The following is a 17,425-nucleotide window of genomic DNA, read 5'->3' as shown; positions in this document are numbered from 1 at the left end:
CTGCCAAATGCTGATGTAGTTTGCATTGAGAGAACAGTCGGAAATAGTGATTTCAAATATTAATGTTCATATTTTCAGTCAAACTTTTATAAGTTTGATTGCAAGAGAAATACACCGGCTTTTTTAAAAATGAAATTTGCAGGTGAGATCTGAAAGCAAACAGCAAAGTAATCTTTCCCAAATCTCGTTGCGGATGTTTCACCACCGGAGTATTTTTCTTGTGGCACACGGGTCTTGCTTTTGGATTCATCCAACATGTCTAGTTCTTACAGAGTCAGGTGAGCTGTAGATTTGATTTATACATGGAAAGTAGGCCATAATAACACATTCGATTAAATGTGATCTAGCTATGTTTGTCTACCGTAAATGTCATGCGATGCGTTCACTGTAATTGGTCGTGGATTATGAGGTGGTGGACTCTGAAAGCCCTGTGGGCTGACGTTAACTAGCCACCTCTGCCCATTGCGTTGTCTCGAGGAAATGGGAACTCATCTGCTAGCAACATCGAGGAAAATGTCAGCTTCATTGACCTGTACTACACTGCAGACAATGTTTTTAAATTCCAATCCGCTTGAATGGAAAACGTGTTTCCTAGCTATCTGCTCAAGCTAGCTGGCTCATTCATAGGCTCAAGCAGTCCACTCCCCAAATGAGAATTTAATTCGAGGTGTTAATGAATGATGTAGTGGCAAACATTATGAAGGACTAAGAGATAATGCAGAACTGCTGCTAGCTACCTAATTCATCATATACAATTATGCAATTATGCAACTAAGCAATGTTGCTAACATCATGCACACATTCTCCACTGATCAAATGATCAAAACAAACTGGAGACAGTCAAACCTGTGCGTTGTATTGGACTTCATGTTAATTATAAGCTCCAAATACAGGGAGAAGTACAAACTAGTCTACTCAAGATGCAATGTTGCTATATAGCCTATTGCATAACATTTGGCCTATGCAATGGACATACTAACAGGACATCCTTTGAAATTCTTGCGAGACAAGGGCAGTTCAAAGCAGGACGCACTAATGCACTTGTATTAAATATATTTACACTTCCGCTATTTGGCAATATCAAACAGTAGCCAAGAAAATGCAGACTTTGTAAATAAAATGGTTCAAATGCCTACTACAGTAACCTATTTTCTTTGATGGTTAAAATTTTGCTGCAAGGCTTAGTTGCAAGAAGCTGAAGGTTACTCATTATAAAGCTTCCCTGGCGTTTAGGCTACTATTCACTCATGCTTCTGGACTTTCTTGTTCCAGGAAAAGACTGGATCCAATGTTATGAAGGGCAATCAAAGTTATGGTTTAACTGTGACAGCAAAGCACTTTTGCCTGGTGTTCGTTAATGATCTGAGGTCAGGGCTGGTGTTTTATAAAAAACAGATGAACTGTTTTCCCTTTGAATAGCTCCAAGCTGAGTAACTTTGCTGATCATCTGCAGTTTTCCAGAGAGCCATGACAAACAGGATGTAGCTGCCGGTGAAGTCAAGGAAAGAGAATAGGAAAGAGAAATTGCTATTACAGGAGAAAGGCATACTAGATTGAAATCAAGTAACTTTTTATTTGGTTCTGTAGGTTAGAACAAAATCTGAATATCACAGATATGGTGTATTTAAGAATGGACACAACTCTCTGATGTTGAATTGCTGAATAGCCAATCCTGTCAGTTCTACGCACACTTCTTTTTATAAGACCTGCTGTAGCCTATAACCTACTGTCTGCTGTATAGTCTAGGCCTTTGAGTTTATTTGGCTAAATCATTCACAATCAGTCCGCCCGATCTATTTTGAGTTCCTCTGGGAGAATCAATACTTATTTTCCTGGTAGTGGTAATGCAGCCTAACCACCACATCAATGGGTCCTGTGATTTGGCTGGATAGTCAGCTGATCATAACAGCAGGACAGCCCACATTGATCATGGGAGCACATAGGTGTCACTGTCTCCATGCAGTCCAGCTGTAAGAAGGATTTTTCAGTGAATAGGCTAGTGGCAGTACTGCAGATTGAATGAGTAATTCAGCAGTGTTACAAAACAATAAAGGGGTACTTTGACCATGTCCCTCCATTTTGTATGTTATGTCGTACCATAAGAACAGTTGGAGCAGGTTGTGTTGGTAAATCAGAATGTCAAAGACTGTATACTTAGCAGTTGTCTAGGGTGGAAGTTGAACTACTTAACGATGTTGCTATGGGTGTCTATGGCTATAGGTACCAAGTTAGGGGGAGGGTGTTTTGGTCACCCCCCTCCTTTTCTGGGCACATGATTTGACCCCCCCCCCCCCCCCGACACACACACACACACACACACACACACAATCAATGCACAAGGTAAACAAATGGAACTGTGCAGCCCTTTGTAGATTGTGACACAAGATAATGTGTTTTGCAATCTTTTGGATCCTTTCCTCCTCCTTTATTTGTGGTTGTCACAGTAAACACATTAGTCTACCCAATCAGAACACCCAGTCCTATGTCCTTATGTCTGTCTGCTGCATGTGTAATAATCTGAATGAGGCATTATAGGAATGTTACCTTCCTCATTCTCGATGGGAGGCATTATTTTATGATCTACCATGAATGCAACAAACAATATGCCTCTTACAACACAACCTACTTTGAGATGGTATTTTTCCCTTTCTTGTGCAAATGAAGGATCCAAGAGTTCAAGGTGGCCTTGAGTGAAGATAAGCTTGACTTAAAGGTGCTTCGGGAACTTTGCTTCAGCGGTAAGCAAGAACTTTGCTTTCAGCATAAAAACTATGTATTTTTCCATATTTTATTAACACATTTTCATGTTTCCTATCTCTCTCCAGGTATCCCGTTTGAAGGAGGCATCCGTGCACTTTGCTGGAAAGTGAGTTACTCCAGCCCTTTAATAGACAGAGTGCATTCGGAAAGTATTCAGACCCCTTGACTTTTTTCACATTTTGTTACTCTACAGCCTTATTCTAAAATTTATGAAAAATTATTTCATCAATCTACACACAATACCCCATAATGACAAAGCAAAAAAACTGATATCAAATTTGCATAAGTATTCAGACCCTTTACTTTGTATTTTATTGAAGCACCTTTGGAAGTGATTACAGCCTTGAGTCTACTTGGGTAAGATGCTACAAGCTTGACACACCTGAATTTGGGGAGTTTCTCCTGGCTCTGGCTGGGTCACTCAAGGACATTCAGAGACTTGACCCGAAGCCACTTGTTTGTTGTCTTGGCTGTGTGCTTAGGGTCGTTGTCCTGTTGGAAGGTGAACCTTCGCCCCAGTCTGAGATCCTGAGCGTTCTGGAGCAAGTTTTCATCAAGGATCTCTCTCTGTACTTTGCAGTCCCTGCCGCTGAAAAACATCCCCACAGCAGGATGCTGCCACCACCATGCTTCACCGTAGGAATGATGGAGGCCACTGTCTTTTGGGGACCTTCAATGCTGGAGAAAAATGTTGGTAGCCTTCCCCAGATCTGTGCCTCGACACAATCCTGTCTCGGAGCTCTACGGACAATTCCTTCGACCTCATGGCTTGGTTTTTACTCTGACATGCACTGAAAACTGTGAAGCTTTATATAGACAGGTGTGTGCCTTTCTAAGTCATGTCCAATCAATTGGATTTACCACAGGACTCCCAAGTTGTAGAAACATTTTAAGGATGATCAATCGAAACAGGATGCACCTGAGCTCAATTTGTAGATGATAGTGGCGCTGGAGGGGATGGCTGATGTTTTACAGGCTCCTAACAAACTGCTATTTTGTTTGTTTTTCCAGTTTTTTGTAACTTATTTTGTACATTATGTTGCTGCTACCGTCTCTTGTGACCGAAAAGAGCTTCTGGACTTCAGAACAGCGATTACTCACCTCACACTGGACAAAGATTTTTTCTTTAATGAGTCTGACTCGAAGGATATACTGCTTTGTCAAGACAAGGCCCAAATCCCCATCATTCGTGTTAAGAAAATATGGAAATACAGGGTGCGGAGGTCTGGGTGCCTTGTGAGAATTAATTTGCGAATGAGTAAACCACCACTACCCTCTGTATTATTGGCCAACGTGCAATCATTGGAAAACAAACTGGACGCTCTACGATTAAAACTATCCTACCAACGGGACATTATAAACTGTATCTTGTGTTTCACCGAGACTTGGCTGAATGATAACATGGACATTACAGAGCTGGCTGGCTTCTCCTTTTCTCGGCAGGACAGAGCAGCTATGTCTGGTAAGACGAGGGGTGGGGGTGTGTGTCTATTTGTCAGTAACTGCTGGTGGTGCCCCATGTCTAATATTAAAGAAGTCACGAGGTATTGCTCGCCTGAGGTAGAATACCTCATGATAAGCTCTGGACCACACTATCTACCAAGAGAGTTCATATCTATATTATTCGTAGCCATCTATTTACCACCACAAACGGATGCTGGCACTCAACAAACCGATGCTGGCACTAAGACCCCACTCAACGAGCTGTATAAGGCCATAAGTGAACAAGAAAAAGATAAATCCAGAAGCAACGCTCCTAGTGGACGTGGACTTTAATGCAGTCAAACTTAAATCCGTTTGACCTCATTTCTACCAGCATGTCACGTGTAACCAGAGGAGAAATACAACTCTAGACCACCTTTACTCCACACACAAGAGACGCATACAAAGCTCTCCCTCGCCCTCCATTTGGCAAATCTGATCAGAATTCTAACCTCCTGATTCCTGCTTGCGAGCAAAAACTAAAGAAGGAAATACCAGTGACTCGCTCAATACAGAATTGGTCAGATGACGCAGATTAGAGGTCGACCGATTATGATTTTTCAACGCCGATACCGATTATTGGAGGACCAAAAACAGCCGATGCCGATTATATATATGTATATAATGACAATTACAACAATACTGAATGAACACTTTTATTTTAACTTAATATAATACCTCAAAACAATTTAGTCTCAAATAAATAATGAAACATGTTCAATTTGGTTTAAATAACGCAAAAACAAAGTGTTGGAGAAGTAAAAGTGCAATATGTGCTATGTAAAAAATGCTGATGTTTAAGTTCCTTGCTCAGAACATGAGAACATATGAAAGCTGGTGGTTTCTTTTAACACGAGTCTTCAATATTCCCAGGTAAGACGTTTTAGGTTGTAGTTATTATAGGAATTATAGGACTATTTCTCTTAATACCATTTGTATTTCATATAGCTTTGACTATTAGATGTTCTTATAGGCACTATAGTATTGACAGCCTAATCTCTGGAGTTGATAGGCTTGAAGTCATTAACAGCGCTGTGCTTCAAGCATTGAAGTGGTGTTTGAATGAATACTTACGAGCCTGCTGCTGCCTACCTCCGCTCAGTCAGACTGCTTTATCAAATATCAAATCATAGACTTAATTAGAATAAACACAGAAATACGAGCCTTAGGTCATTAATATGGTCAAATCCAGAAAGTATAATTTCAAAAATGAAACATTTATTCTTTCAGTGAAATGCGGAACCGTTACGTATTTTATCTAACCGGTGGCAAGCCTAAGTGTAAATATTGCTGTTACATTGCACAACCTTCAATGTTATCATTTTGTAAAATTCTGGCAAATGAATTACGGTCTTTGTTAGGAAGAAATGGTCTTCACACAGTTCGCAACAAGCCATGTGTACTCAAAGCATGCGCGGACCAACTGGCAAGTGTCTTCATTGACATTTTCAACCTCTTCCCTGAGTCTGCATACCTACTTTTCAAACAGACCACCATAGTCCCATGTGCCCAAAATTGCGACTGTAACCTGCCTAAATGATTACCGCCCCGTAGCACTCACTTCAGTAGCCAGTAAGTGGTTTGAAAGGCTTGTCATGGCCCATATCAACACCATCATGCCAGAAACCCTAGACCCACTCAAATTCGCATACCTCCCCAAAGAACCACAGATGTCTCAATTGCACTCCACACAGCCCTTTCCCACCTGGACAAAAAGAACACCTATGTGAGAAAGCTGTTTGTTGACTACAGCTCAGCGTTCAACACCACAGTGCCCAAAAGGCTCATCACTATGGTAAGGACCCTGGGACTAAACACCTCCCTCTGCAACTGGATCCTGGACTTGCTGACGGTCGCCCCCAGGTGGTAAGGGTAGGCAACAACACATCTGCCACGCTGATCCTCAACACTGGGGCCCCTCGGGTGCGTGTTTAGTCCCCACCTGTACTCCCTCTTCACCCACGACTGCGTGGCCAAATTCGAATCATTAAGTTTGCTGATGACACAACAGTCATAGGCCAGATCACCGACAACGATGAGACAGCCTACAGGGAGGAGTTCGGAGACGACGACAACCGCTCTGTTAATGTGAGCAAGTCAAAGGAGCTGATTGTGGACTATAAGAAAAGTAGGGCTGTACATGCCGCCATTAACATTGACAGGACTCAAGTGGAACGGGTCGAGAGTTTCAAGTTCTTTGATTTCCACATCACCAACAAACTATCCTGGTCCAAACACAAAAAGACAGTTGTTAAGAGGGCATGACAACACCTTTTCCCCCTCAGGAGACTGGAAAGATTTGGCATGGGTCCCCAGATCCTAAAAGTCCCACAGCTGCTCCATCGAAAGCATCCTGACCGGTTGTATCACCGCCTGGTGTGGTAACTGATCAGCATCGGACCAGAAGGCGGTAAAGAGGGTTGTGTCTACAGCCCAGTACATCACTGGGGCCGAGCTTCCTGCAATCCAGGGACTCTATACTAAGCGGTGTCAGAGAAAGTCCCAAAAATTGTCAAAGGCTCCAGTCAACCAAGTCATAGACTGTTCTCTCTGCTACCGCACGGCAAGCGGTACCAGCGCACCAAGTCTAGGACCAAAAGGCTCCTTAACAGCTTCAACCCCCAAGCCATAAGACTGCTGAACAATTAATCAGATGGCCACCCAGACTATTTACATTGACACCCTCCCCCTCTATTTGTTCTTACCTTGCTACTCACTGTTTATTATCTATGCATAGTCACTTCACCCCTACTTACATGTACAAATTACCTTGACTAACCTTTACCCCCGCACATTGACTTCTTGTAATTGAGTCTAGGCTACTGTTCAAATGTTGCCGTAATGTTTCTCATTGCATGGTGGTGTGTTGCAAGTTTAGTTTTCTGGAAAGTCATTGTCAAGCTTTAAAAACCGAAGCCAGACTGCAACATTTTAGTAGCCTAGGACTGTGGCATGTGTCTGTACAGTTTATGTACACTTTCTCTCTGCTGCCCACTGTAAACGGGACACACAAAAGTAGCTCTATTGACATTGAATTCACGGATGCGAGTGCGTCAGGCTGTAATTTCCTCAAGTAATTGACTCAACTGTGGACTCATTTACACACGTGTGTGTGTGTGTGTGTCCTATTGTCCTTTAGTAAGGTGTACCCACGTGTGAATGCTTTATTTTCTCACCTTTTTTGGCCATTAGTGACAATATGATGCAGCGCACTGGCTTGTGTGTGGATCTGGGAGGAGGAGTGTGTCTGTGGCAATGCACTGCCTTTTGGCGTGCAGCACGTTTGCAATGCAGTGCATCGGGGTGGTATGGAGGCGGGCCAAAATGAATTGACAACCCAAGTAATTGCGCAGGCTGGATGGAAATGTGTCACGGGCCGGATTCAGCCTGCAGGCCTTTTGTTTGACACCTGAGCTACAGTATGTAGCATTAGCCTTAGTTTTAGTATTAGTTTAAGCATGTTGTTCTAACCGTTTCTGTGAATGGTTGGGATTCACATTTCTGATGACTTGCTTCAATGTTTCCAGGTCCTGCTCAATTACCTGCCTTTGGACCAGATGATATGGGAGTCCTTCCTCAAAAAGCAGAGGTACAAATGTCTCCAACAGTGCTGGTGGACATCAATTCTTTATCAACAGGAGGAGATTAATGGACATGTTTTGTACTCTGTGTATAAAGTGCATGAAAACATCTACTGCTCGAGACTTCCATCTATGCCTGAATTATACCTTGGTAGCTAACCAGTTCTTAGTCAAGTATATCTGTCTCACTGGAGTTTACTTTTGAATCCCTCAGATTTGAGTGTTTCTAGACAAACAGTCATAATGGAACCTGACCCATTAGAATCTCACTCTAAAACACAACACCCAGCACCTGACAGCTATATCAGGTCTGCTCGGCCCGGGAAACAGTCATGGTGATGATGAGTCATGCTTGTCTACTGCTTCTATTGTCTCATCCCTGACATTATTCAAATACTTAAAATACTTCAAGTGTTTGGTTGATCCTGCCTGAAGTGCCTTTACTGGCCTTGTCAAGAAACAATGCCTAGCCCCTAGTCAATTCATGTAAACCAGAGCAAATTGGGTCAGTATAAGAAATATGTTGGTGTCTCCATGATATCATGGCTGTATCTTTGAGGACTTTTCACCCCAAAGTCAAAATCAAGTCAAATTGAACTCCTTAAAGGAAACTACTCGGTGTTTCAGTCTCTTGCGGTTACCCACAGGCATAGAGATGATTGTATGTATTTGTGACCCACAGGGAGGTGTACTCCCAGTTCCTAAAGGAGATGATCATCCAACCAGGCATCGCTAAGGCCAACCTGGGCCTCTCCAGAGAGGACGTGACTATGGAGGACCACGTGAGTTTCCCCTCCTCTCCCTATTTTTTTGCCCTCAACATATTAACATTTCCTACTCTGATACACACTACTGGTCTGTCTGAGCGAATGGATATATGATTTTTCACAGATCAGTCTCCCATACATTCATTAAACATGCCCTCTTTCTATCTGTCTTGCTCTCTCAGCCTCTCAACCCCAACCCAGACAGCAAGTGGAACAACTACTTCAGAGACAACGAGGTGCTGCTACAGATTGATAAAGATGTTCGGTAGGTCTGACTGCCTGGGCAACCAGCTAGGTACTTCTTTGGCGCATCTCCATGTATTTTAAGTCACTCATCATTTAGAGCAGGGGCGAGCATCTTGACTGATGATTAAAGTCTATTCATGTATTCCAGTACCCAGTCATGTAATACCATCTCCAAAAAGGCAGAATATTGGAAGCAGTGGCTTGGAAGCCTTATGTTCCACATAGGAATACACTAACTAGTGTATTTCATGACGGCAGGCGCTTGTACCCCGACATGGCGTTCTTCCAGCGACCAACAGACTACCCCTGCCAGCTGATCCTGGATCCGCAGAACGACTACGAGACACTCAGGCGCCGTGTGGAACAGACTACCCTCAAGGCCCAAACTGTGGACCGCAACCGCAGCGGGGTCACCAATGTGAGTGAGAGTTGGGAGAGTCGTGTGCGTTTTTTGTTTTTTATGTGTATGAACAGACATTGGTCTGTCAATGTTAATACCTCCACTTCCGGAGGCAGCAGGGTGACCTTGTTTCGGTAATGCCAGGGGAAGCACTATTCAGATGGGCTGACTCTGCCACCCTATCTTATGTTCAATGCCCCTATCCTGCTTTAAGCAATGCAGTCATGATGTGCACGCAGTGGTGCGTGTGTACTGCAAGGTCCAGGTGAGTGTATTGGCTTGACGATGATGGGTCGATAACTTATGGGTGTTTTAAGTTTGTGTCCATTTCCATCCCATAACAATTGACTGGATGCCCCTCCAATGGTCATCTATGGCCGAGAGCTGTAGTGCTTCAACTGCTTTCAGAACTAGGACTTGTTTCTCATCCGGTCCTAATTCTTTCCTCTGTTTTCCGCTCCCCATCTCCAGGTGAGCTCCCCGGGCAAGGCCCTTAACCTGTACCCGTCCAACGAGTACGAGGTGCTGCCCAGCGGCTGCGAGGCCCACTGGGAGGTGGTGGAGCGAATCCTGTTCATCTATGCCAAGCTCAACCCAGGCATCGCCTACGTGCAGGGCATGAACGAGGTGGTGGGCCCTATCTACTACACCTTTGCCACCGACCCCAACAACGAGTGGAAAGGTGGGTGCAGGAGGGGATGTGTTCGTGCGTGTGTATTTTGGGAGCATAGCAGAAGGCACATTTTCATCTCTAGTGCAGATGAACAAATACATTCCTATCGTATTAAACGCAAACATCAGCCCAATCTGCTGCTGCCTGCATCTACTTCCCTATTTTAGTCCCATTCCACTGGTTTCTGCATCAGAATTCTAATGTTTTGTGATGCAATGGATCAAGCTGAGTCAGCACTGCCACCTACAGGACAAATGAGGGATGGCCAACATTTCATATGCTTCCCATCTCATCTACAGATATTTATTGTGCCACCTCTAAAGACGTTTTTTTTTATAGAGGTGGCACACTCGCTAGATTACTAGCTAGATTTCAGTTCAATCTGCGACAGATTTTAATGCAAGTATTATTAAAAAGGCTATGTGTGATGAGTAATGCACATAAAAAACCACTTTTGCTCTAAAATTCTCAACGAATAAAAAACAAAAAAACAAGTTCAGTATGTTTCCATGGCATTTTCCACTCTATCTATGGTTTTATCACAAATTGTTGGCAAGTTTGCCGAGTCTTCTCTCCTGACAACAGGTCACTGATAAGGGTGTATGATGAGATGGATAAGATCAAGATCATTCTTATTTTTTAATTGGATGCTAATTACCGATCATCATGTCACTAACATACAAATTAAGACCCAGGATATTTATTGGAATTGAGCATCAAGCTCATCACTGTGTACATTCACCATCCTATGAAGTACATCATAACTTATTTAATCTGTAGCCTAATAAACGGCATGCTTTTTCAAGTCGTAGTCGGACCACTACACAGCATAGCATCGCGTGACTGCAAATCTACCTCGACTTGATAGTTATTCTATCAACAATTGCACAAGAAAAGATCCCACAATGTCAAACAAACAAATTTTCTGTAAAAATTATTATTATTATTTTTTTTTTACCCCTTTTTCTCCCCAATTTCGTGGTGTCCAATTGTCCCATCATTACAACTCCCGTCTTAGACCACTACGCCACTCGGGAGGACTGACATTTTTGAAATTGTACCGACACTTCCTATTTCCATCGCAGCTGTCTTGATTTGTTTTTATATGGTATGACTTTACTTGCAAAAAAACTTTTGATGGAAACATGGTTACTGTCTATAGTATACTTGAATGACTGGCAGTCGTTGAACAGACACAATTGACACTAGGTAGGGCATGATTGATCGACTGACTGATTTGCCTGTCCAACCAATCAGAGCACGCCGAGGCAGACACCTTCTTTTGTTTCACCAACCTGATGTCAGAGAACCGGGACATGTTCATCAAGAGCCTGGACGACTCGCAGTGCGGCATCACCTACAAGATGGAGAGCGTCTACTCCATGCTCAAAGAGAAGGACATGGACCTCTATATGAAACTGGTGAGCAAAGGCCTCTTGGGCCCAGTCCCAAAACCATCCCTAGGCCCTTTCCCTAGGCCCTTGTTAACTCCCCTTCACGGCTCTGAAAGGATACAAGTTCGTATGCATTGGAAATGGGGATTAGATTTTGTATAAGGTGCATATTTGTTTATTTTTCTAATGTAATTACAAAAAGTGTGTTGGATTTAGTTAAATGACTTCATTTCGTGGGATAATGTTTTGTTTGTAGTAATGCTGGAGGCTAGTTAAATCTTTCAACCTATTTCTCTCTAACAGCAGGAGCAGAACATCAAGCCGCAGTACTTCACCTTCCGCTGGTTGACCCTGCTGCTGTCCCAGGAGTTCCTGCTGCCCGACGTCATCCGCATCTGGGACACGCTCTTCTCCGACCAGGACCGCTTCGACTTCCTCATCCTGGTCTGCTGCGCCATGCTCGTGTGAGTTCCTGTTAAAGGAATTTAACAATTCCCAAGTGTGTTCATTAACCAATTCAATTTAAATCACTCTGTCTGTTTCTAAGAATTTGTAAGATCCTTATTTGCATAAAATGGACAGAGACCAGTCTATCAAAATTAGCCAATAGTATTTATTCTCGGAGCGCTGCTCATAGAACCATGTACAACAGCTTATATATCACATATGACGTCATAGGTTATAAAATGTCTCTCCTCCTCTTGACCAGGATAAAGCAGCTTCAAAAGTTCATTCCAACTCACTAGCGCACATACCTGACACACTATATATGGATTAACTCCTGAAGTCTCACCATAGTCTATTACCACTTAGCAGACAGTTCCAGATACGGAAAACCTGGAGGAGCTCTCGCTGTCTTATCTTATCTCCAGAGTTATAGCCGAGTCGGTTCAAACATAGGTTAATGATCCTCTTTGCTTACTTTAGATACACACATACATTCCTTCTTCCACAATGGCTATCATTTCCAATTACCCCTTATCCATGCAACATAACCTCTTTCCTAGGAACTAACATTATTAATCAGATATTGTAAAACAGGGTAGAGTTTAATTAGTTATAGTTCTATTTAAATGTACACATTGTTTAGTCATTATTCATAAAATTCCTAACAGTTCCCCCTTCTGTCCTGCCCAGCAATGAACCACAACCCCCTGGACAAACCCGTGTCCATAACTCCAGATGAACCCCATACCCAATTCCCTAAGTCTGTTGATTTTATTTAGGAATGCAATGCAATTCCTGAATTGACTTGAATTTGGATGGATTTGGATAGGAATTTGATCTTACCGTATAATGTGTTATGTTTGTTATTTCTGTCCTGATTGGCATGCTTGTCCTTGTGTGGTTTCAGACTGATTCGAGATCAGTTGCTGGCAGGAGATTTCACGGTCAACATGAGAATGTTGCAGGTAAGACCATCTAAAAGGGTCTATCCAAATAGTGGGGCCATTATAGGTCATGCTTGGGCAACTAAGGAGGTTTTATTTGACATTTGACTGATTGTCCATGTTCTTTTTCAGGACTACCCCATCTCAGATGTCCACACCATCCTGGCCAAGGCCAAGGAGCTTCAGGGTGGCTCATAGCCACCCCTCCCCCTATCTCCCTCTCCTGTATTTGGGGGATGCACCATTGAAACTGGTAACCCTAGGTGACAACAAGGCCCCGTTGCACCCTGGGAGGGAGAGGAAGCCACCTGGTGCCGGGGTGGTGCACGGTTTCCTCAAAGCAACCAAACTCAATACTTAGTCGTCTTGTCTCACTCTCACGGCCCGACAGTATTTCCACTCTCTCAGATAGGGTGTGTGGGCTCAAGCTATTTATTTTTGCACTGAACACTTGAAAAAATGACAATCTACATATATGAAGCAGAGAAACCAGTTACCCATACAACAGCGTCATTATAACGTTTGTCAGTGCTATTATAACACTCCTAGGTTATTTTAATAGTATGTTTTTTTTCTTTCAGTTTGTTTATTTTTTTACATGTGAACATGGTTATTTTTATTGTGGAGCTCGTACAAAAGACGAAATGTAATACTACCGTGTAAAGTCTAACCACAACAAGAAATGAGTATAGATTGTAACTAGGATCATATGCCTTTGGTAATGGGCAATTGAAATGTGAAGGTCCTCTGTTTGTTTTTGGTTAAACTCAGTCTGGCCAGTTTAAAGCCAGCTACTTGAATCTCCAATATTAATGTATGTTTGCAAAATGTTGGTATCAAATGAATGGGGTGTGAAACTCGTACCTTACTCACTAACCCAAAGTGCATGCTTATACGTTAGCCCAAAAGCTAATGAAAAAAACAAATTAACCCTTGATTGTCTTAAATCTAGTCTTTGGGGGGGAAATTGATACAGTGATGATGATGATGATGATGATGGTCTATTTTATTGTAAGGGCATTACTTTGCAAACAAAACAGTCAGATTAAATTGGGTATTCAAGTTTTTAATATATTTTGAGTCATTTCTCAATATATTTTGAGTAATTTCTGGTCGCATTAAAAAAGTGGTTCACATGTAAAGCATAATAAATTGAACATTAATGAGATGTTAAGTGAAGAATAACACATTTTGCTCTGCATACTGTTGGATAATTAGAGAGAACAAATTATTGATGATAATATCTAAATATGTATAATTAATAACATTAAAATGCTATGGTAACATTTCTGTACTCAGATAATGGAATTGACAGATAACAGAGCTGACAACTGAAAATCACTAACATTTAATGTGTTATTGGTCTCAAAACGCTAACAGTTACCACAAAGTTAATACACCATTGAAATGTACCTTTTCAAACTGTAGGACCTACATAATAATGTAATACTTCGTTAAGTACACAGAGAATGTCTTCTTTGTAATGATAATTTCAGAGTGATTCTCGAGTATTGATTGGCTAGTGATTCCCGAGTATTGATTGGCTAGTGATTCCCGAGTATTGATTGGCTAGTGATTCCCGAGTATTGATTGGCTAGTGATTCCCGAGTATCGCCATCCATTTCGGTCTACATTTGGAAAGTATTCAGACCCCTTAACCTTTTCCACATTTTGTTACGTTCCAGCCTTATTCTAAAATTGATTAAATGTTTTTTTTCCTCTCAATCTACACACAATACCCCATAATGACAAAGCAAAAACAGCTTTTTAAAAATGTTTGCAAATACATTTGTTTAATCACATTTACATTACTATTCAGACCCTTTTCTCAGTACTTTATTGAAGCACCTTTGGCAGCGATTACAGCCTTGTCTTCTTGGGTATGACGCTACAAGATGGCACACTTGTATTTGGTGAGTTTCTCCCAGTCTTCTCTGCAGATCCTCTCAAGCTCTGTCAGGTTGGATGGGGAGCGACACTGCACAGCTATTTTCAGGTCTCTCCAGAGATGTTTGACCGGGGTCAAGTCTGGCCTCTGGCTGGGCCACTCAAGGACATTCAGACACTTGTCCCGAAGCAACTTCTGCGTTGTCTTGGCTATGTGTTTAGGGTCGTTGTCCTGTTGGAAGGTGAACGTTCGGCCAAGTCTGAGGTCCTGAGCGCTCTGGAGCACATTTTCATCAAGGATCTCTCTGTACTTAGCTCCGTTCATCTTTGCCTCGATCCTGACTAGTCAGTCCCTGCTGCTGAAAAACATCCCCACAGCATGATGCTGCCTCCACCATGCTTCACCGTAGGGATGGTACCAGATTTCCTCCAGACGTGACGCTTGGCATTTAGGCCAAAGAGTTCAATCTTGGTTTCATCAGACCAAAGAGTCTTGTTTCTCTACTATAAAGGCCTGATTGGTGGAGCGCTGCAGAGATGGTTGTCCTTTTGGAAGGTTATCCCATCTCCAGAGAGGAACTCTAGAGCTCTGTCAGAGTGACCATCGGGTTCTTTGTTATCTCCCTGTCCAAGTCCCTTCTCCCCCGATTGCTCAGTTTGGCTGGGCGGACGGCTCTAAGAAGAGTCTTTGTGGTCAAATTTCTTCCGTTTTAAGAATGATGGAGGCCACTGTGTTCTTGGGGACCTTCAATGCTGCATACATTTTTTTGGGTACCCTTCCCTAGATCTGTGCCTTAACACAATCCTGTCTCAGTGCTCTGTGGAAAATTCCTTCGACCTCATGGTTTGGTCTTTGCTCTGACGTGCATTGTCAACAGTGAGACCTTATATATAGTGTGTGTCTTTTCAAATCATATCCAATCAATTGAATTTCCAACAGGTAGACTCCAATCAAATTGTAGAAACATCTCAAGGATGATCAATAGAAACAGGATTTCAAGTCTCATAGCAAAATGGTTGAACACTTAAGTAAATAATGTATTTGTTTTTTTATTTGTAATACATTTGCAAAAAATTCAAAAAAACTGTTTTCGACTGTCATTATGGGGTATTGTGTGTAGATTGCTGAGGATTTCTTTTTATGTAATCCAATTTTAGAATAAGGCTGTAACGTAACAAGATGTGTAAAAAGTCAAGGGATCTGAATACTGTCCGATGGCACTATACATTCTAACACTATTTCATTGGCAAGATGGTATCCTCCAACTGACAAATCCCCTAGGCACGAATTGGTGCAAATTAACAGTCTGTGACTAACTATAATTCAATGTAGCATTATTGTACTAAAGTGAGTTATTAAGGGATACTACACTACATGACCAAAAGTATGTGGACACCTGGTCGTGGAACATCTCATTCCAAAATCATGGGTATTAATATGGAGTTGGCTTCCCCTTTGCTGAGAGTGGCTTTCAATGTTGTGTTGGATTTTCCCCAAACATTACTCTTTGTATTCAGAACAAAAATTACATTTCTTTACCATTTTATTGCCGCATTACTTAAGTGCCTTGTTGCAAACAAGATGCATGTTTTGGGATATTTTTATTCTGTACAGGCTTCCTTCTTTTCACTCTGTCATTTTGGTTAGTATTGTGGAGTAACTACAATGTTGTTGATCCATCCTCCGTTTACTCCTATCACTGCTATTACATTCTGTAACTGTTTTAAAATCCCCATTGGCCTCATGGTGAAATCCCTGAGCCGTTTCCTTCCTCTCCGGCAACTGAGCTAGGACGGACGCCTGTATCTTTGTATTGACTGGGTGTATTGATACACCATCCAAAGCTTAATAACTTCACCATGCTTAAAGGGAAATTCAGCATCTGGTTATTTATTTAGATTTTTTTTATATCAGTTGGAGACCATTTTTGCGAGGCATTGAAAAACCTCCCCGGTCTTTGTGGATGAGTGTGTGCTTGAAATTAACTACTCGATTTGAGGGGCCTTACAATTAATTGTATGTGTGGGGTACAGAAATTAGGTAGTCACTCAAACATGATGTTAACCACTTATTGCACACAGTGAGTCCATGCCACTTATTATGTGATTTGTTAAGCACACATTTACTCCTGATTTATTTAGGTTTGCTGTAACAAAGGGGTTGAATACTTATTGACTCAAGACATTTCGGCTTTTCATTGAGTGTTCCATTAACACAAATCCACTTGGCAGTGATGGGGTGTAGATCAGTGACACAAAATCTGCATCGAATCTGTTTTAAAATCAGGCTGTCAAAGTAAAGGGCTGTGCACACTTTCTGAAGGCGTTGTGTATATAAACAGTGACACATTCCCCCTTGGAGATTCACGAATGACAAAGAAGGATAGTCTCATCTTCCAGTAATTCACAAACATCTGTTGTCAACGATTTAATGATTTATTGTTCTCCATCTTTTTCTCATTCTTATCTTGCTCCATTGTGATTGTTTTTTCTTCTGTTCCCCCCCCCCCTTCTTTCATCATTCCCATGAGTCTCGCCTTTCTGGACAAAATCTGTTTCACAGCAATATGGAGACTGTTTCAGAAGGCAGCTCGCGGCCTCTGGTCTCTCATCTCTGCCAACCATTTGATGCGAGCCAGTATAGCCTATATGTGGCAAAAAGCTTGTATAATTGTGGAATAACAGGGCTAGAGAGGGAGAGTATGCATAGTCGATACAAAGTATAAGAATAGCAGACAAGTGGGTTAGGAAAAGCAGAACACTAGTAGTTCAACCATTTTCAAAGTTGGTTTTGATTTTTGGGAGTAATTTGCTTTCACAATAAAAATGATTTTAAAAAAGCCA

The 17,425-nt window shown here is 42.0% G+C and overlaps 1 protein-coding gene across 2 annotated transcripts; it reads left to right on the top strand.

The window, feature by feature from the left end:
- Nucleotides 1-17,425, top strand: LOC135544733 (TBC1 domain family member 13-like). 2 transcript variants are annotated; one of them, XM_064972594.1, is made up of 12 exons: nucleotides 1-278; nucleotides 2,665-2,738; nucleotides 2,826-2,866; nucleotides 7,770-7,831; nucleotides 8,506-8,605; nucleotides 8,773-8,855; nucleotides 9,095-9,254; nucleotides 9,708-9,918; nucleotides 11,167-11,330; nucleotides 11,607-11,767; nucleotides 12,658-12,715; nucleotides 12,827-17,425. In XM_064972594.1, the coding sequence occupies exons 1-12, from the start codon at nucleotides 256-258 to the stop codon at nucleotides 12,890-12,892; spliced, it is 1,203 nt and encodes a 400-aa protein (XP_064828666.1). In that variant the 5' UTR covers nucleotides 1-255; the 3' UTR covers nucleotides 12,893-17,425. The 2 variants fall into 2 exon arrangements, with proteins under 2 accessions (XP_064828666.1, XP_064828667.1); XM_064972595.1 differs by lacking the exons at nucleotides 1-278; nucleotides 2,665-2,738; nucleotides 2,826-2,866 and adding an exon at nucleotides 2,900-4,222.

Source organism: Oncorhynchus masou, chromosome 8 (assembly GCF_036934945.1).
Source record: "Oncorhynchus masou masou isolate Uvic2021 chromosome 8, UVic_Omas_1.1, whole genome shotgun sequence".
NCBI lineage: Eukaryota > Metazoa > Chordata > Actinopteri > Salmoniformes > Salmonidae > Oncorhynchus > Oncorhynchus masou.
The sequence above is the reverse complement of the archived record's forward strand: the minus strand, read 5'-3'. Positions and strand labels throughout refer to the sequence as shown.